Source organism: Ailuropoda melanoleuca, chromosome 2, assembly GCF_002007445.2.
Source record: "Ailuropoda melanoleuca isolate Jingjing chromosome 2, ASM200744v2, whole genome shotgun sequence".
In the NCBI taxonomy this organism is placed as follows: Eukaryota; Metazoa; Chordata; class Mammalia; order Carnivora; family Ursidae; genus Ailuropoda; species Ailuropoda melanoleuca.
Genome location: NC_048219.1, coordinates 55,189,191 through 55,211,460, shown reverse-complemented (window position 1 = coordinate 55,211,460; position 22,270 = coordinate 55,189,191). Strand labels below are relative to the sequence as shown.

Below are 22,270 nucleotides of genomic sequence, written 5' to 3'. Positions count from 1 at the left end.
CAACAGTGTAAGAGTGTTCCCCTTTCTCCACATCCTTGCCAACATTTGCTCTTTCCTGTCTTATTAATTTTTGCCATTTGAACTGGTATAAGGTAGTATCTCGTGGTTTTGATTTGTATTTCCCTGATGGCTAGTGATGTTGAGCATTTTTTCAAGTGTCTGTTAGCCACTTTTGGAGAAGTGTCTGTTCATGTCTTCTGCCCATTTTTTGACTGGGTTATTAGTTTTTTGAGTGTTGAATTTGAGAAGTTCTTCATAGGTCTTGGATATCAGCCCTTTATCTGTAATGAATCTAGTAGTTTCTTGATATACACTCAGTTGGACCTGATTGGTGGACGTCTCCCCTATTACTCTGTTCCCGCTGGCACAGACCAACCCAAATACATAAAACTGCAGACTATAAGCATCTGTAGTATCTGCAGAAAAGAAATCAGGAGATAAGGGCACCAAACAGAACACAAGACTCAATACACTGTTTTATCCTTTGAAGATACTTTAATTTTGCTGTTATGATTAATTAAAAAACAGTTGTTTTCAGCATTTCCTAGCTACAGTAGTGCATAGGAAATTCCATTCTAAACAAAGAATTAATTAATTAAATAACAATACACCTTAACATTTTACATTGATAGGTTACAGTTTACAAGGTGCTTTCACATACATTATTTCATTTGATTCTTACAACAAGCAGATAAAACAGTCAGTGGGAAAGAAAAATGATTTTTTTCTTCTTTTTTTTAGGCTTACAATGAGTATTTTCAGGCCAATGGGCAGTCAATACAAGAACATATCAAAAACAAGACAGCAATACCCACAAGCCACAATATCTTTTTTGGTAGGTTGACAGTTTGATATCAATTGGATATTTAGCATCAGTGAAAGAGGAAGGAATCAAAACAGACGCAAGGTCCTCATGATATTCAAAAAATTTTAAGAACACTGTAAGAGATAAGAAGAAAGGCCCTAAAATATCGCCTTACCAAGACTTACTTCAAAGCACATTATCCCTTCAAACTGTCAAATAAAAAGAATCTTTCCTGACATGTGACAATTAGAAAAGACCTTAGAAACTGCCTAATGGCCTCAGAGCTGAGGCCAAGGTCATGCTGACTGTGACAGACCAGCCTGAGACCCAGATGTCTTGACTTTGACTTGGGGGTCCTTCCTCTGCAATGCCATCTCCTTATTATTTACTGAGGAAAAATGTAATTTCTTCTGTTTCAAATAATGTAATCTGAAGTTAAATACTGGTTCATTCCACTTATTTCTTATTCATCTTTTTCTTGGCTAAATTGTGGCTAAAACTGTGAGTTTTATATAAACTTTAAGATATTCTAATTCAGTGTACTTGATTGGTTGGAAATAGACTCCCTTGACATATCTGAAGGCTTGCTCATGTCCTTTAAATGGAGGGTGAAGTGGGAATGGTGAGACAGCCCCCGAAACCAATGTATGCCTAGGGGTCATCCACCCAGGCAGAGACTACAGCAAGTTGTGCAGGGCAATAGTAATTTTATTTAAAATATTTTTTAAGAACTTACAGAAATCTTTTTAATTGCTGAAAACTAAAATGTAATAATCAAATTGTCATCCCCATGATTTATTAAAATAATTTTACAATAATATACACTAAAGCTACTGTAGAATTTGTAGCATACACATAGAATACAATGACCAGCATGTTCTTGGGCCAAAAACTAATTAAAATATTTTATACAAATGATGTTTTAAATTTATTAACATGATGATATATTTTTGTCACATAAAACTTGATACAGCAAAGTATTTCATATTTTTCTTGCACATTTTAAATATAGGTGGACCAACTGAAAACAGTATCAGCTTTTAAATGACATAACCATGCAAAAACACCTGACAACCAAAAGATGTACAGATTGATGCAAAGAATATCTCAGACAGGCTTTTATCAACGTCTTCAAAGGTTTTATAAGGGTGTGGTACAGAGGAAAAGAAGGAGAGTCAGTGACCTGCACCAATAATGAAGCAAATAGGATGCTTATATACACTAAGATCGATTTGATTAAAAACAACTTATATGCATGTAAATTGATCATAAAAAATGAACACAGTTTATTTTCAACTCTTTTGGTGTGTTGTTTTAAGATAGGTCACTGACATATGGAGATAAAACAGGATGGCAAAATTTAAAAGCAAAGAAAAAAATATTTAAAAAACAGAGTTAAGCCATGGATTCTCAACAAACATTGAACTAAATGTGCAAAAGTGCTTAAAATTTCCACGTGACAGCAATGTTGTTGGCAAAGAAGTATAAAAAAAATTAAACTCAAATACTGAAATTGTATCTGCATGGTCATACGTTCTGTTTACTGAAAGAAAAGAGGCTTGAAATTCTGACATGTCTAAAAATACCACACCTCAAAATTAAAACACAATTGTGGCAGTTTTAAAAACTCTGTCCGTTTTCCTCACTGATGCGGCTTAGGATGAAAGCCGAAGCTTCAAGAGCGCCTCCACCTCAGGCTGACAAATAGAGCACACTGGACTAACCTGCAACAATTCCTTTTTGTTCTTAACTGTGACAAAACAAAGCAAAGCAAAGCACAACAAACAAAAACCTCGTATAAATAAAAGCATCTCTATACCGTTTACAGGTATTGCGCCATTTGACTCAGCAAAGTATTTGTCTGCATTAATGTTCTTTTGAATTCATTTCTTTTCCTTTAAAAAGTTTACAGTGAGGACCCTTGAGAAACTTAAAAAAAAATGTCACTTTCTTCATCAGTTATGTTCTGTTAAAATACTGGCTAAAACCCTTACAGAGGAGTGAAGGTTTAGAAATCTCAGAGCTAGCTCTAATACCTACAGAAATGCTTGTGCCAAGTGATGACCCACAGCATTAGTTTTTCCTGTGAATGAGACACACTTGTCACACTGCACAGCTGGCCACTTAATTACTCAAGGGGAAGATGATAGAAAAGGTAGTAAGGGGAAATAGAGCCTCTGATCTCTAAGAATCCAAACTGCTGGGTCTAGCTATTCTGTTAGTCTATCCAAGTGTCTTGCCAGAACAGTGAATTCTACGGAAGTTACAGTTTTGTTTTGTATAAATTGCCTTGTTGATAAGACATTCTATTCTATCTTCAAAAATTGTCAAAAGTTTTGGCAAAACTGAGTCTGAGCTACTCAAAGTAAAAATAGTTACTGAAGTATATCCTCAAGTCACTGACCAACAAAAATAATGGCAAGAACTACCAAAGGTGACACTTATCCTTCCTTTCAAATATCACAGAGCCATAACACTGCCCATCTGAAACACCAACAAAATAAAATGGAGCACTGTTTGGAGAAAAACGGATGAAAATGCAAAAGGAAGAAATGGATGCAGGGGAGGAGGGAGACAAACCAAAGGGAGGCAGGGAAGTGTCTAGTTGTGTGTTATGGCACAGACAATGCTTTGCTTAGCGGTGCCTTGGTACATAGGTGGATGCAGAGCGCACACACGATGGCAATAAAGACCTCACTCAGTCGCTGGAATGACGGAACTAGGTAACTGCTTCAACAAGGACGGTCTCAGCTCCACCGTATCTCTCAACAGAGTGCGAAGACTGAGTGTGAGCTCTGATGTCATCCTGTTGCTCAGCTTTAAAATTCACAAAACTCTTTTGCACATTTTTCTGTTATAGAGACGCGGATATCTTCTTCTTCATAGTCATCGAAGTTGCTGGTATCTCCAGAGCCTCTGAACTTTGGTATGAATGGTGCTTCAACCTGTAATTGAGAAGGAAACATAAGGGTGATATATGATTTATAATAGGAAAAATGTATTTGGTCTTCGTCCTAGTCCCCAGCACAGAGCTCTTTAAGCTCCTGGATTTCATAAATGTTATGTTAATGAGGTGACTTTTGGAATGGGCGCTAACTTAAGGATGGGTGCTGGTTAGACACCTGGAATTTTCAGTCTTACCCCCTGACCTCCAGGAGGCGACAGCCAATGATTTAAACAATCATGCCTGTGTAATGAAGCCACAAAACTTCAAAAAGATGGGGTCTGAACTGGAGAGCTTCCAGGTTGATGAACAAATGGGGATTTGGGAAGAGTGGTGTGCTTAGAGATAGTGGGAAGCTCCGAGGCCCTTCCACATACATGTCCTATGCATCTCTTCCATCCAGCTGTTCCTGAGTTACATTCTTTTATAATAAACTGGTAATAGTAAGTAAAGTTTCTGAGTTCTGTGAGCCACTCTAGCAAAGTAATTGAAACCCACGAGGGATTTGTGGAAACCTCTGATCTACAGCCTCTTAGAAGCACAAGTGACTAGACTTGCGATGCATATCTGAAGTGGTGGTGGGTGGGGGGCAGTCTTACAGGACTGAGCCCTCAACCTATGGGGTCTGATGCTATCTCCAGGTAGACAGTGTTAAGTCTTGAGTCAATTGCATGGTGGTGTGTGTGTGTGTGTGTGTGTGTGTGTGTGTGTGTGTGCGTGCGCGCGCGGCGGGGAGGGAGGACACGTATTAGAATAATAAAGAGGAAAAACAAATGCCTGGGAGTTTCTAAACACTAAGGAAAATAAATTCCCACTATTACTATATGGTAGCATCTTTAAATGCCTTTAAGTCCCTAAATGATAACAGCACTAGAAAAAGCAGCAAACAGTAGGTTTGCTATTAATCTGAACATTTTCATTCAAGGAATGGTACAATACTTAAAAGATTTCTAGGATAATTAACTATTGGCATCGAAGTACTGGCACTTCAGGTTACAGAATTCTAGATTTTCCTTTATCAGTTCCTTCCTTTATTTTATTTTATTTTATTTATTTATTTGAGAGAGCGTGTGTACAAGTGGGGGGAGGGGCAGAGGGAGATAATCTCAAGCAGATTCCACGCTGAGTGCAGAGCCCGATGTGGGGCTTAATCTCATGACCCTAAGATCACTACCTGAGCCGAAACCAAGAGTTTGATGCTCAACTGACTGAGCTACCCAGGTGGATCATGATTCCCAACTTCTGACGCAGAGCTCTTTCTAATATCTAAACCGTGGTCTCCAAAGTTTTTTGATTTATATGCCTTTTCTAAAACATTTTTTAGTATATATCACCAATATATGTGTAATTATAAATTATTTACTCACACAACTATGTTAGTATAAGATACATACACAAACAAGACATTTAAAAAGAACAAGGTAAAAAGTATGTAGGCCTGGGAAGTCTCATGTCATCTTCTGGCTGGCCAGCGAGCTGCCCTGCGTGCATGCTCTGGGCACTGCTGTCGTGCACATGCAGAGGAATCAGCTCTGCAGACGGCTGCCTCACAACTAGCCAGGCCGCAATTTAGGATCACACCTGTTGGGATCATCTCTACGTGTACAGTGATTGCAGTTTGAGTTGTTCAGGCCTCTTTCTTCCGTTTCGTGTCTCTGCTAGATGCCTTGGACTATTTCATTGCTCGTGAGCACTTGGTCAGAGAATAACAAAGACTATGAAAACTATTCAAATTATCATTTTTGTATTGCTGTGCATAGTTATAATTGAGAGGACGTTAAAACAAATGGCTACATAGAAGTACTGTATTATTTCTATTTGTAAATTATCCAGGGATCTCCAAGCCCATTTGATAGTCAAGATTTGCTGTTGATCAATCTGTCCAGTACTACAACCTGTTTGCTATAGGGTGCTACTTCTTGGCAGATAAACTGTTCACTACCTAAGGTAAATCAAGCCCTCTGAAAAGCATACGAACTCTAAACGAGCAGGAGCAGTTCAGTTTTACCCCACTTTAAGAATAATTGTAGGGGCGCGTGGGTGGCTCAGTTGGTTAAGCGTCTGCCTTTGGCTCAGGTCATGATCCTGGGGTCCTGGGTTCCAGCCCCATGTCGGCTCCGTGCTTGGTGGAGCCTTCTTCTCCCTCCCCTACTCTCCCTGCTTGTGCTCTCTCTCTTTCTTGCTCACTCTCTTTCAAATAAATAAATAAAAGCTTTTTTTTTTTAAAAAAAGAATAATTATAAAAATACAATACATAATATGGGTAGATTAGTAAATGCTAACAACAGAAATTTTTCTTTTTAAATATAAATATGAAAAGGTTAAAAATATATCATCTTTAAAATACTAATAAAATGGGCAAACCTTAAGCAAATCTAATAAATATATCTAAATATAGCATTAATTAACACAAATATAACAATAAAGATAATGTAAACAGTGATAATTACAGGGGGATATGGATGACTGTATAAGAAAATATAAATTTCTGAAATTGACTAAAGAAGAGGCAAAACCGTAGAGACCAATATCCAAAGAAAAATTAGTTTGTTAAAACTTCCAAGTAATAAGTACAAGTTAATTCTTATTTCCTTAAGTTTCCCAAAACATAAAAAGACATGGAAAATTTCCAAACTCATTTAAGGAATTCATTTATTCATTTAACGAATTCATTCATTCATTTAACGAATCCACATAATCTCAACTCCAGAAAAACAAAAACCACAGGTAAATAAAACATATGATTATAGAAGCAAAAATCCTAGATAAAATTTTAGCAAATTGATTTTGCATATTTTAAATAATACTTTGGAGGTATTATAATAATAATACCTCATGATTAAATGGTGTTCAAGAATGTGAGGATATCTCATTGATGTAATTCATCATGCTAATATGTCAAAGAAGATAAAGCACAATAAACTAGGAATCAAGGAAAAATTTTTTTGTATGTTTTTTGTTTTCTTTTTTTGATATTTTCTTAACCTGATCAAGAATATTTATCCAAGACAAATAGCTGACTTCATATTTAAAGCTAAAACATGAAAGGCATTCCCATTCAAAACAGGAGTAAGACAATATATCTCAACAGTCCTCTTTAAAAATATTATTTTAGACATTCTAGCATGTATAATAGAGCAAAATGGAAATAAAAGATATAAATAGTGAAAAAGAAGAGGCAAATGATACCTCTGCCCACCGTAATTATTTATCAGTAAAATGCAAGGGAATCACTGAAAAACCTGTGGAAATCAACAACAGAATTTAGTGAGGTGGCCAGTTACAACACAAACATAGAAATTATGTTTCCCTCTATATTCTACTATAATGGGAAAGCAAACACATTTGCAATAGCAAAGTATAAATTTAAGGAATAACTTTATTTTTTGAGGAATTTTTTATTATTATTTTAAATTAGGTTCCATAAAGGCCCATTCATAGTGAAGTAGAGATTTTGGATCTTTAAGAAAGAAGTTGGACCTACATGGGGCAGGGCTCTCTAATACTGAATGACAGAAAATATTTGAATAAATGTAGATATAACATGCTCATTATGAGGAATTTTCAAGATTTTGATTCTCTTCTAATTAATACACTGTTATCCCAATTAAGAGCCCCAAATACAATATAAATATTTAGAAAGACCAATAAGACAGGGAGTTATTGTTTAATGGGTACAGAGTTCTAGTTTTGCAGGATGAAAGAATTCTGGAGAGGGATGGTAATGACGGCAACACAACAGTGTGGCTGTACTTAATACCACTGAACTATACCCCTACAAATGGCCAAGACAGCAAGTTTTGTTTTGTGTATTTTTAAACAATAAAACTGTAAAAAATCTGAATTATGTATTCTTTTCCATGAATATTTATAAGGTTTCCACATATTAAATATATATTTTGAAAATTAAAAAAAACACCATAAAGCTATATAAAATGGGACAGTGTGCAGTACAAGAATAGAAAAAAGGAACTCATAAAAATAAAGTTCAGAAACAGACTGAGGTATATGATAAATTAGCATTAGTAAAGGTGGAATTTCAAATAAGGGGCCAAATAAGGATTATTCATTCAACAGATGCTGAGAGAATAACTGGCTAATTATGAAGCATCAACAAAAAGAAGTTAGATCAAAAAGCACTAAAAGAAAATACAGATTCAGTAAGTCACCCAAATAGAATTGCTCTTAGCTATACAACACATCCAGCTGAGGTAATGCTGTTAAGGCTGTTTCATGATTTAACGGCTAGGGAATTTCTGAACCTATCTTATGAGATGCAGAGACTACTGCACTCACATTGTCTTGGACTTTGCTTCATTATTAAATTCTTCTAATGCTTTGTTTTTATAATTTTTTCTAAAAGATATAAATTCGGAAAAATGTGCTATTAATATTCGATTACAGCATTTACATTTTTTTCCTAAGGAAACTCACTTGTGCTGCACAGCATCATTAAATACGGCAAATCTCTGAGACATTATTAGAAGTTTTGGTTTTATGAAAAAAAAAAGAAAAAATAATTCAAAATGTAAACACTTTATAAATACAAATTATCTTTGGGCATTTAAGAAGCAAAGGAGAGGTAAAGGTAATTCAGCACAGCAAAATCTTTTCTTAAAGGTCTCAATTTGTTAAAAAGGTGAAGTGATAAAGACTGAAAAATATCTGATGAATCCAGCTATTAAATGTTGTTAAATATAGCTTGTGCCAGTTTTGGGTGGGAGACTATATTTGTTTATATGTTGTTTTTCTAATGTGGCTACATATTAGTTTTGAAATGCCAACCCTTGGGACATTGTCTACTGTATTATTACCATGATATTGTGAAGAATAAGAGGCATGGGTAAGAAAAATTTGACACTGAAAACATTTCAGGTTGATGGTCAAAATAGAATATGCTTTCTCTTTTATCAAGGAGAAAACTCATTTTTAAGTTGTGGGCTGGAAAAGTCCCTTAAGTCCTGCATAGGATTCATTCAAAGGTAAAAAAAAAAATAAAATCATGTGTTAAGTTGAAAATATCTCTAATACATATAATTTAAATACCAACTTTTAAAAGCTTTTAAATTAAAGAAATGGCTCACCTTCCTCTGGTAAATAGCAATCCAATCTGTGGTGGCAAACCACTTGTGAGTTTTTATATCACTCACACCATTCTTCAGGTTTCCAAACCGCTTCGTCAAATCCACCTGCAGCAGGTTCCTTAGAAGGTCCTTGAGATCTGAACTGAAGTGCGATGGGAATCGGACCTGTACCGACACACCACGTAGTCAAACATACATTCCAATGGTTAGCATGGCCTCAACTTCAAACAGACCAGAGACCTCTGAAGAAAATACTCTATAAAGGGTTAACAGATCCACTTCTGAGCTCCTTACATTCTTCCTGTGGCTCTCTGCAAGTGTCACCATCACCTTCTAATTCCTGTTGTGTGTCATGACATTACCTCAGTTGATCTTCATTTACATACGCTGTAATATCTGTGTATGTCTCCTTCCCCCAGACCGTGAGCTTCTGGGGAGGGGGTACTGTGCCACTTTTGTGTTGTTATTCCCAGAATTTATTACGTCATTTCAAATAATGTAGTTCATTCAGTTAACAATTAGTTATTGAGACCTCCTATGTACTACACGGCTCGTGTGCTGGATAGACAGCAGTGAGCTATGATAAACTTGGTGAATATGGTATTAATTCTATTCTAAAGATGGAGAAACGAGGATCTGCAGATATTGTATAACTTACCCAATCATTAGACCACAAAGTGGCAGAGTTGAGACTAAACATCTAGTCATGATTCCTTGGCTCATGAATTTTGTTCTTTATTACATAGTCTTCAAATATATAGAACTCTTTAATTTATATTCTGACTTTCAAAAAGCTCGACATGATGTGCATTTGCATATTGTCAAAGTATAATTTAAATCATTAGCAGACAAAGCTAGACTCTGGCAAAGCCAAATTCTTAACTATAGTCTTCTGACTGCTACTTATGCTATTTTGTATATAAATGCTTCTCAAAGTGTGTTCCTAGGACCCACTTTCATCAGAATCAACTGGGAGAGTGGAGGTATAAAAATGCTGATTCCTGTGGCTTACTTCAAATGATGGGGGCATTGGGTCTGAAATTCTGAGGTTTTTATCTCCAAGTGATTTGTTGATATGTGCATGAAAGCTTGAGAAGCACTATTTGCAACTCTATTCACTACTTTGTGCAGAAGTTTCGTTTTTTCTGCTAGTGACATATGAAAAAAAATTAATGTAAATAAACTAAAATCATCATACTAGAGGAAGACTAATATTTGTGTCCAACAATCAAAGACTAATTGAAGGTCAAATAGCTAATAACGGAACAGGATTTGGGGTCAACTTATATAAATTAACAACTAAAAGCCTCATTTTTGCAAAGCCTATATATATCAGATATAAGAGGGTTTATGCTCTACAAAAAAAAAAAAGACATGAATTGCCACCATCTTTAGTTTTTACTTCTAAAAGTTAAGTTTTACTGATTTAATGGCTTATCAGAAGTTCAGCACTGTGCTAAACTTTTATGTGCTCTGGCTCATAAAAGCCAAAATTTAACATTAAGGTAAACATGATTATGATCTCCATTTTACAGGTGATGCAGTTGAAACTTACACAGATTAAGTAATTTGCCTAAGATTATAGAGCTAATAAGTGGTAGAGCTGTAATTCCAAACAAGGTACTCTGACTTCACAGTATGCACTCTTAATTATTCTACACTGTTTTCATAATTCAATAACCTGAAAATAGTTATTGTCAGGACACTTCTAACAAAAGACTGAAATTTTCATCTTAAAAATGTTTGCTGCACACTTCCTCATTTATCCTAGCTGGAGTGGAAACTAGAGAATACGTGGTATTCAAAAGGCATACTGTCTAAAAATAACGTGATTTATTTATACAGTGGTTATATTCCAACTTTGCTTAGATTCCAAAGAAGTAACTTATTTGAAGTAGAGCTATCTTTGTTTGGAATAGAGTTGGCATGAACTGTTCAGCGTAATGTGCCAGTTATTTTCCCTTTCATGATATTCAGAACAGTGGACAATAATGTACTACATATAATTTATCTTTTGAATTTAGGTAATGTGCGATAGAATGCCTAAAGAATATACACACCTAAAAACAGTGGTTCTTTAGCTTGGAATGCAGACAGAGTATTGGTGTTGGATTAGTTAATGTGTGTGTATATCTTTGTAATCTTTAGAAGAGTGATTCTCAAATGGAGAGCTGTAGTTGGGGGGCTGTGATGGTAGACATTAGAGTCATTTGGAAACCTTATATGATAGACATATCCTCTTCACCTCCACATCACACCCTCTTCTTCCCCAGAGATTCTGTTAGGTAGCTCACACTCACATGTAAGCATGTTAATGATGAGAATATGTCAGATCCTTTAAGTATACTGAAGGAGAAATAATGGGAATCATTATGAAAGTATTTTTTCTATGATTGTTCTGAAATGTAATCAGAAATGTAGTTTCTTTGTTGATTTGACTTTCCAAAGAGCCATGTTGATTCATCAAACTGAAATTAGCAAAAACCAGAAAATGACTTAAACACAATTATGTTTTAGATGCAAGACTCTTATTTATGGTATGTTAACTTGGAAACACCAAAGATTTCTATAATGGGAAGAATGACTAATTTTTCCTTCAAAATTATATTAAAGAGAGTATTATTTCTATTACCATTATTAATTATAACTTATATAGGAATTGAAAGCAGAATCCTAGAATATTGGAGCAAAAGGAGTTTTAGTTTAATTTAGTCCAAACCTTCATTTTAAGATAAGGAACCCAAGCTTCAGTGAGACTACCAACTCAGTTTCATTGTTGGGAAAATAACTTAATCCTCCTGACTGCTACATCTTTCTGCCAGTCCATTATTGGGCAAACAATGTGAAAGGAGCTGAAAAGGAACCAGATATGGAAAAGAAAAAGTCTAGATCCATTAAACCATTAGATCTGAGAGAGAAGATTATTGGAAACTGGCATTAACATGAAAGAGGTGTTTGCACAATATACACTTCCTAGGGTGTTTATTTGGTCTTTTTCCTAATATTTCCTGGCTAGGATTCTTTAACAACCTTTAGGGACTAAGTCATTTCTGAGTTTCCTAATGACATATTCTTGAGAATAAATTTATTTCTACAGTGAGGTATAGACATACAGAACAACCTTTTGACATATACTGTACATCAAAATAGTCTCTGATAATTTAAAAAATACAGACATTTGGAATACACAGAAGACCAACTGAGTCAGTATGTCTGAGAATGAGTGTCCACTTCATGAAAGCTTCATGAAGGCAGAGACCATAACTAATTGCTGTATTCAGCACTGGTCTGACATTTAATATGAACTCAATGAATATTAAATGAATGCAAGAATTCAAATTTGACAAATAATGATCGAACACCTATGTGCTAGGCACATAGTGCTTGGGATACAGTAGTAAAATAAGACAGAGTCCCACCTTCACAGAGTTTACGTTCTAGTGAGGAAGAGACATTTCTCTGCTAAATTAGATAGTAATTTAGCAAAATGTTCCCACCCTATCATACCTTACAAACTCTTGCACTGTAAGGTCTTTGATTTTTTACTCTGAAGAAAATGGGGAATCATTGCAAGGTTCTGGAAGGACTAACGGGGTCTAATTTAACATTTTTAAAGAACCAGTCTAGTGACTCAGAAGAGAGCAATATCAGTGGAGGTGGTAAGAAGTGGCTGAATTCTGTCTATATTCTAAAGATAGATAAAAATAGAGCCAAAATGGTTTTCCTGTGCATTAGATAGAGAGTGAAGACTCCAGGGTGTCTTGGCCTGAGTAACTGAAAGGATGGTGTTGCCATCAATTGAGATGGAAAGAGCAGTGGGAGGAACAGATTTACTAGGGAATACAAGAATCTGTTAGTTTTGGGAAGATTTAGTTTAAGATATTTGTTAGATACCTGAATGGAGATCTCAGGTAGGAAGTTGGCTACAGGGGTCTACAACCCAGGAGTCAGGTATGGACCAAAAAAGTTAATTTGGAAATTGTCAGTTGGCATTTAAAGTCATGAAACTGGACAAGACCACCAATGGAGAAAGTGCAGAGAAGAGAAGAGGACCAAGGCAAGGAGGCTGACAAGGAAAGATTAGTAATGCAGGAATAAAACTAAGATTGTGAGGCATCATTGAAGCCAATGGTACAGATAATAAACGAACCACTGAATTAGATTCTGTTTCTGGCTTTGCCACAAACTACCTTTGGGGAATTCTGAATCTTGATTTACCTACATATAGGATAAAGGAGTCAAACTAAATAAAACTGAACATTGTTAACCAACTCAAAAATTCTACCAGCCTATCACTTCCGTAGAACGAATACCTGGTTTTCAATCCCAACTCCAGTCACATATGTGCTCTATGCTTTAGGGCAAACTCTTTCACCTCATCTATAAAATTATGGAAGTGTACTTCATCCCCCCTGGTACAAAAAGACATTAGGTACTTTTTATGAAACTGACAAGGCACTAATTCAATACATTTTTAATTTTTTCAACCACTCAGAATAATATTTTAATGATCTGAAGCTGAATTTTGAATCAAAGAAGGAACTTGGAAGACAGCAATATCTATCACTAGATATCTAGACTATTCAAGGATGTTCTGTGCTAGAAAAGTCATTTGGAGAATGCAAGAAGTTCCTTCTTGTCTTATGCCCTACCTGTTAATTTATAGAAGGCACTTTCTTCTTTTCTTACTGTACTTTAATTTGGTAGAGTGAAGGAGAAAAAGGAAAACTACGACCCTACTTTAGAAAGACAGCATTGTAAATATAGCTGATATTTTAAACAACTTCATCAAATTATGTTATGTAATATGTTAAGCCAACTACAAAATTCACTCTGAATTATGATGCAAACTTTATAGAATATTGGTTCTGCTTTCAGCACCGGTTATAAAGTCTTGTACATTTTGGTTTTAGGAAAGATTAATATTTTCTAAAAATTAAGAGGAAGTTACATCCATAACGCAAATCAGATCATGTTGTTACCATATCCATACTGGGTGATTTAAATTCACTAACCACATTACCTTTTTCTTGTCTTGTCTTTTTTTTTTTTTTTTTTTTTTAGTTTTAGAAATAAAATAAGACCAAAATCAAATTTGTCTACACTTAATTTAATCACAGAATTACAAAGCTGATCTCTAACTGAAGAAGGGAAAATTTTTACTGCTATTTTTCTGCAAGTGACAGGGAGATGGCTTAACTAGTAACGTTATTTTTTTAGGCACTGGGATAAAATTTACTGACTTGAATGACTCAAAAAAGTTTACACACAGCCAACAAACAATAATCTGTCAACTTCCGTACACAAGCATGGTGGAATAAATTTTTAAAAATTACCTTTCAGTATCTGAAACTAATGATGTACCATATGTTGGCTAATTGAATTTAAACTAAAAAAAAAAGAAAAAAAATTACCTTTCTGAATTAGGTACAGTTCTAAGAAATCTATACCCCAGTAACAAATTTATCAAAATTTATCTAGCAAAAATGAGCATATATATTAGCAAATTTTTCAAAAGGCATAACAACTTTCATACATTACGCTTTTTATGGATATGGTGCCTACCTCCACACTGCTTCATAGGACCTGAGGCAACTTTAATCAGCCTGGATCCTATATATAAAAATAACCAGTACATTTAAAAAATACTTATTAAATATTAGTACTACAAGTGTGGGCTCTCTGATCTGTTCTCTTACCTATGCAGAAAAAGTGGTAGTCACAAAAAATCCAGATGGTACAGAGGACCATTACCCACCCGAACTTCATTCCGTCCATTGCAAAACAAGTTGCCATCATTTGCCCAAAAGACCACTAGAGTAAAGGACTGTCTCAAAGTATAAAGAAGAATTTTAAATGACCACAGCAAAGTGTTAAGAAATGGCCTGGGTTTTAGGCATTGGTAAAGCTGCTTTTGAATTATATGGAAATGACTACTGAGTTCTCTAAGTTTCTTTAACTACAGCCATAGACAAGTAGAAAATGGCATTTAAATTTCCCCAAAAGCATTAACAATGGCATCTTAGAAAAAGCGCAGTGGTATTTCTGCATATGTGTATATTATTTAGGAAACAGAATCTGTGCAGAAAAGAGATAATGTAGCAGGTTTGGGACCGTTACCCTTAAGGAAGGCCTGCTTGCAACTTTAGCCATGGGCAGGTATCTAGGAAGTGACACGGTAACAGTTCCTCATGCTGATATGAAACTTTCCCTAAATAATATGAGTGGTTCACTGTACCTAGATTATTTGTACAAACAATATGGCTTATGCTGAATATCTATTTTGTTCTGTAAGTTTGGGATGTAGGTATGCACTAGATAGAAGGTGTATATGTGATCCCAATAAAATCCTTGGGCTCTGAGTCTCTAATGAGCTTCCCTAGTAGACAACAATTTGTTGCTGGAAAAATTAAGTTCATCCCTTGTAACTCCACTGGGAGAAGACTTTTTTTTTTTCTTTAAAAATTTTTTTTATTATGTTATGTTAGTCACCATACAGTACATCATTAGTTTTGATGTAATGTTCCATGATTCATTGTTTGTGTATAACACCCAGTGCTCCATACAATACATGCCCTCCTTAATACCCATCACCAGCCTATCCCAATCCCCCACTCCCCTCCCCTCTGAAACCCTCAGTTTGTTTCCCAGAGTTCATAGTCTCTCATGGTTCATTCCCCCTTCTGTTTACCCCCCTTCATTCTTCCCTTCCTTCTCCTACCAATCTCCTTGCTATTCCTTATATTCCACAAATGAGTGAAACCATATGATAATTGTCTTTCAAAGTCTGCTTGACTTATTTCACTTAGCATAATCTGGGAGAAGATTCTTGAAAGCCTTGCCTAGTTTCCTCAAGAGACTGCTCCATGAACCTTTCCCTTTGCTGATTTTACTTTATATCTTTTTGTTATAAGGTATCTTATAATGAAGGTACTTGTTACAATAGAAGGTATTCATTTCTTGAGTATTACAATATGCTGAAGTCTGTGAGTCTTCCTAGTGAATCACCTAACCTGGGAATGGTTCTAGGGACCCATGACACAAAAAGGAATGGCCCAGTTAACTGCGAATCAATTACCCTTCATATGAATGTGAATTTCTCTTGAGGAAAAAAATGAACTACCTCTTTGATCATTTTATATATATATATATATATATATATATATATATATATGGAAAAATCATTTTATATATACTTGAGGAAAAAATGAACTACCTCTTTGATCATTTTATATATATATATATATATATATATATATATTTACAACTTTGTATTTTGCATAGTGTCTCCTTGTACATTTTTGGTGCTTATTAAAAATGGAATAATATTTACTTTATATATAATGAAGCTCAGAATTTTTAAAAAAATTATATAAGTCAAGGACTGTAAAGTTATGGTTTCCACAACAGCTGTTACTTGACTGCCTTATTTGCAAGTATCATTTTTGAAGACAATATTAACTTTTACATTTCCAAGAGTAATGCAACCAGATAGAGTTGCTGTGGAAACCATAACTGATTCTTGAAAATGGAGTATATGGCACTGAAGTATAAAATTTAAAGACTATATACAGAAACTTAGCATATATGTTGCTAGGATATGTCAAATTAAATGCGAAAATTATAAGACTTTTCTGTCAATTATGCATTTCTAAGCCTGAACTTTGATATTGCATGAATAATTTGACATTTAAAATACCACCTCCTCCTTTTTTAAAGGCAAAATATGTGTAAGAGAGAATCTAAGAAGCTGATTGATCATCTTTCTGTGCATTTAACAATACCAACCTGAGTTAAAATATTGTAATAGAGAAAGTACTTAACAAGCTAATTTTCAAATATATGTATTTCAGTGAATTAATCACTTCATTAAATACATCTTATTTTAATTTTGATGTTACTGACCCCTATAATCTTTCTAACATGGTTTCAGAATGGAAAAATATAATCAATATAAAATGTTGCATAAAATAATGTTCTTTTAAAAAATCAGAAAAAATAATTCTCATTGAAACATATATTTTTAAATGATATATCATTCAAACCATTGAAGATTTTAAATACAAATACAGGATTTGTAAGGCCATAATTTGATTTTTAATGACTTGAGTAAATAAAAAATTTATATATTAGCCTCCAATTTGGCTTTTATTTACTAGCTAGAGAGATAATACTTTTGTAAGGTAGACAGAGATACATTCTAGTTTGGATTTGAGTGTTGAAACAGATGGTTTTATTGGGAATGGTGCATATGACTTTGTGCTCACATAAAACAGATCCTAGAGATCACTTAATGGCAATATTCTCCTTTTATGAGTTCTACATTAGCAGCAAAGGGGAAAAGGGATGAAAATAACTTTATATCCAATATGGGAAGAGATAATCTAGCACTTTTAGTTAAAAACAATAGCACACCAAACACCCTATCTTATTTCTAAATAAGAAAAATATCTGTAATAAAATAAAATTTTATGTTGCTAAGGTGTTGTTAAGGTGACTCAGATTTAAGCAGTCATGATTTTAGAATAAATACAGATTTAAATATTAAGTTAATATTGTATCCTATTACAATTTGATATGAAATAAAAATATAATCGCAAGCAGTTAAAAAATTTTTTACACAATGTAGAATGATTGGCTAATGAAGGCCAATTCATACAAATGAAGATACATTCATTTTAAAGAAAGCAATTTTTCTAAGTAAGTGAAATTTAGTTATGCCAGCATCCTTGTCAGACAGTTTTATTCCTTTTATAAAGTTAAGTATAAATAAAAGCAATGTAGTCAAGATTTAGAAACTTTGTAATGATCTATAATTAAATTATTTGGAACTATTAGTGTAATTAATCTTGGCTGAGCCCTATATATACTGTTTTTTCCCATATAAACATACCTCTGATCCAACGTTTAATTTATGAATTAGGTACACTAAGATTAAAAACAATGAACAATTATAACAATATGCTGCAGTAATAAAAGTTATATGGGTGTGGTCTCTTTCTCTCTGTCCCTCTCTCAAACTATCTTATTGTACGTTACTCACCCTCTTGTGAATGACGTGAGATGATACAATGCCTACGTGATGATATGAAGTGAGGTGAAACACATAGGTATTGTGACGTAGTGGTAGGCTATCACCGACCTTCTGATGATATCTCAGAAGGAGGATCACCCACTTTGGACCGCAGTTGACTGTAGGTCACTGAAACCGCAGATAAGGGTGGACTACTGTATTCTTCTCTCATTCAGTGATTTTAAAGTATTTTGGTTCTCTCAACATTCTTCCTATTATCTTTGGTTCTTATTCTTTCTTGAGATTTTACTTAATCACTTTTCAAATTCTTAAAAAATAAATACTTGGTTTGTCTACTAATTTTTCTTGATACTTATCTCAAAAGTTCTTTTACAGGGACTTTAATATTCTGCTGGGTGAAAATAATTACAAGGGTAAGAAACCTGAGGCCCAGAGATCTACAAATGTAACAAGGACAGCAGTGATACTTAATTACTTAAGTATTCTGTTCTGCCTTTCTGTATTACCTTAGTGTAAATCTTTCAACACCTAGCTTAGTTATCTGTAAGAAGTATTTTTTTTTTATTTTTGACATTACTGAAGTATAAGTTCTTTAGTTAGTCCCCTAATTTGTGAATACTGCCATAAAACTATCCCCATTAAATGAAGTAAAAGATCACTGAAAATCTTTTGATCCCTGAAAACTACATATGAGCTGGGAGACATGGAATAATACTGTGTTGATATGTGGATTCTAGGTGGCTGGATACTCATTCTATTGGTGTCTTGTTCTTATTGTCCAGCTATGCAGCATCCATGATTTAAATTTGGATCTCGGGAAAAAAGATAAATTACTACATTAGGAACATTCAGAGAACCTTTTGAATAGGTGATACAAATTTTAAGTTCATGGATCAGAAGATCAGCTTTCACACCAGTGTGAATCTGGCTGAGATACAAACAAATAGAGACTTCCTCTATCTCCTTTCAGATTCTTTAGGTTGATTAGGCAATTCTCTGCCTTAGGAGGTCACAAAATATGAAAAAGTCAACTACATTACATCTCAGGGTAATGTTATGTCAAGATTGCTGCTCTATTTCCTGGTCATATTCTAAATGGGTCTATGTGATCTAAAGAAAAGAGAAAGACAAACTAATAGAGCATACCACATGTAGGCATAGGAAAAAGGGAAAAATGGGAAAATACCCCTTCCTATAAATTCTATCATAAATGTATAAAAGGTCTTTTTGAAAATTTTAAAAGCCTATTCTTTTATGTCATGGAAAGAAATCAGGCTCACCTCTATTAAAATGGACTGCCATATTTTTAAAAATGATCTGAGGTATACGCTAAGACAAGAGTGAATGGTTTGTTTTAAACAAAATACTTTTGGAAACAAAATTAGAGATTAGAAATGCAAAAGAAATTTGTGGGGTAATTACAAAATGTAAAATACCATGACATAGTGAATCTACTCATGCTCCAAAAAAATGTTATTTCCATAGTTGCTAAAGATCAATGGCAATTAGAATCACAATTAACATGAACAATTGTTTATATCATTTATATGAATTTCCATCTTATAAAGGCTTATGTCTTATATTTAATTCCAATTTTGTGATGTTTGACATAACTCGAACAAGTCTCTCCTGAAAAAACAAAGGCGTATAAAAACAGCCCCTAAAACTTCTGTCCAAGAAGATACCTACATGAAATAACTAGCAATTTTTACTTATTTAAAGAAAAATTAAGAATTAGCAGTATGATCTGACCCTGTATTTTATAAAGTGATAAAAAAGAAAATGCTTTATTTTTTTTGCTAATTTGTTTGTAAAACTGCCTTTTTTTCTTAAGAAACTTCAATGACTTAACATTTATTTTGTTATCTTAAATAAACGCTAGATACAAAGGCAGCTACTATGGATATTTTTGTATTTTTCCCAATTTAGGGTGATACTCTGATGAAAACAAATAGTGTCAATCTACAAAGTTTATGCTTCATTATAGAAATAATGAATAACAGAGGAAGAATAAAATGTATTACTTACCTTTCCAGAAACAATCTTTTCATAAATCTGAATTGGTTGGTCTGCAAAGAATGGGGGGTAGCCAGCTGCCATTTCATAGATTAACACACCTAATGCCCACCAATCCACTGCCTTATTGTAGCCCTAAGATAAACAGCAGAAAATATCAATTATTACTTAATCTTCTCAGAAGAGAATGAAGTCACAGATGATTTCAAAATGATCTTCAAGCATATGAGATTTGTTAAAGAGCAGCTGCTGAGCAGGTAGCTAGTCAGGATAGAAAAAAAATGAACAAAATACATCAGATCACATTTGAATTAAGCAACAGGGAGAATTTCCAGATATTGGAACTAGATATCAGGAAATACTATTAAATCTTCTTCCTAAAATCATTAAGAATATTGTAGACAATAAATATCCCCTACTTAATTGGGATAATTTAGTTGTTGCTCAACAATAGGAAGGGAGTTACTAAATTACCTTTTCTAGTCCATTCTAGGCCCATAAACTTATATATCAAGTTTTCTAGAGCATTCTTAGAAAGGCCAAAGGTTTTTAAACAAAATGGTAGGTACTGGACTTCGTAGTAAACAGTGGAGTTGACTTCACAATACTGTGTACTTTTGGCATTAGGAGGTGAATATACTATGGGAATTCTCATCCACTTCACAGTATTTTAATGAAAGCTACAAGTTTAATTTGGAGCCTAATAAACGTAAATATTTAAGTTTACTAGCTAGTCTGCTGTCTCGCTTCTCATCTCTAAAAGGTATACAGAAAAAATTACTAATTCATGGGGTTTTTGTAAGGACTTTATCAAATAAAAGGAAATAATGTACATAAAAGTTCATTGCAACCCAAATGTACAATTTTTTTTTTAAAGACTTTATTTATTTGACAGAGAGAGACAGCCAGCGAGAGAGGGAACACAAGCAGGGGGAGTGGGAGAGGAAGAAGCAGGCTCCCAGCGGAGGAACCTGATGGGCTCGATCCCAGAACGCCAGGATCACGCCCTGAGCCGAAGGCAGACGCTTAATGGCTGCGCTACCCAGGCGCCCCTCCAAATGTACAATTCTAAGATTATTTTTAATTGTTTTTTCTCTCATACTAAACTTGCTAAAATTAAGAACTAGCAGTATTCATAAGAAAATTAACAAAAAATATTAACATGTTTATATAAAGTTTGTTATCAATTATGATCAATGTCATAAAAGATTATGGGAAAAAAACCCAACTCAATCATGGAGAGAAATGAACTGAGTTCTTGCCACATCTTTTGGTCTGCCCTCAAATTACCTTCACCACTCCCCATACTTCAAATTTTTGTTAAAATTTTAGCTTTACAAACCATTTAACTTTCAAATTGTTAGCTAAAATATACTATAACACAGAGACTTTTTTTTTCCTGTATGTGTTTTTAAAGGGAGACTAGCATATAAAAAGAAAAGCACTTTGTTTTGCTAATCGAAATGGACATCAACTTTGCTTTAATTCTTTTAATTCAACTCACTAGTAATGTCATTCATTACAATACTTTTACTATGATGAAAGCATGTGATGTTGAGCCAGATCCTTTTACTAAACTTTGGTTTCTATTTTTCAGATTGTATGTTAACGTTTATAAAAACTATGCCAGATACTTTTAATACCCTAGGCATAGAGAATTAAATCAGTAAGAAAAACTAAATTATAATAGATAAACGGGCAAAGGATATGAACTAATAATTCAGATACACACACACACCCCCCCCACCAAATGTCTATAAAGCATTAAAAAATCTAATAATGAAAGACATGAGACTTAAAATAATAAAATATCATTTATTGCCTATTAAATTAGTAATGATTTTAAAAATAAGAATATGTAAGGCTGGGTAGTGTGACTAAACAATCACTCACACTGCTAATAGGAGTGCAAAATGTTACAATCTTTTTGGAAAGCACTCTGACAATATTGATGGAGAGACTTAAAAATGTTCATACTCTTCGTCCCAGTAATTCTACTTCTGGGAATCTGTCCTAAAAAAATAACGTGAAATGCAGAAAAAGCTTTATGCACAAAATGTTTATGTTTATCACAGTTATTTATAAAAGGAAAAAAAGAAAAAGAAAAAGGAATGACCTGAATATTTAGCAACAGAAGAATGGCAAAATACTTTTTGATACATTTGCAAATAAGCCATTAGAATGATGTTTGCATGCTTGCTATCATTCAAAGTGAAAAAAGCTGAGTACAAACTATATATTCACTATATCTCAACTATGATAATATGCACAGAAAAATTTATTAAAATATATATTTTTTAAAGTCTGTCTCTGGATGGTGAGATGATAGGTTTTTTGGGGGTTGTTTCTTTTTATTTTTCTGCCTTTTCCAAGTTTTGTACAATGAA

General features: G+C 34.0%; 1 protein-coding gene across 6 annotated transcripts in view; it reads right to left on the bottom strand.

Annotated features, from left to right (window-relative positions):
- Positions 1–474: 474 nt before the first annotated feature.
- Positions 475–22,270, bottom strand: part of PRKACB (protein kinase cAMP-activated catalytic subunit beta) — a 120,631-nt gene continuing 98,835 nt past the window's right edge. For all 6 annotated transcript variants that reach the window (XM_019807598.2, XM_002926813.4, XM_019807600.2 and 3 more), the window contains 3 exons: positions 19,896–20,018; positions 8,834–8,998; positions 475–3,750 (listed from right to left, as the gene is read on the bottom strand). In XM_019807598.2, coding sequence (XP_019663157.1) covers positions 3,625–3,750; positions 8,834–8,998; positions 19,896–20,018 — 414 coding nt within the window. In that variant the 3' untranslated portion in view covers positions 475–3,624. The remainder of the gene's footprint in view (positions 3,751–8,833; positions 8,999–19,895; positions 20,019–22,270) is intronic.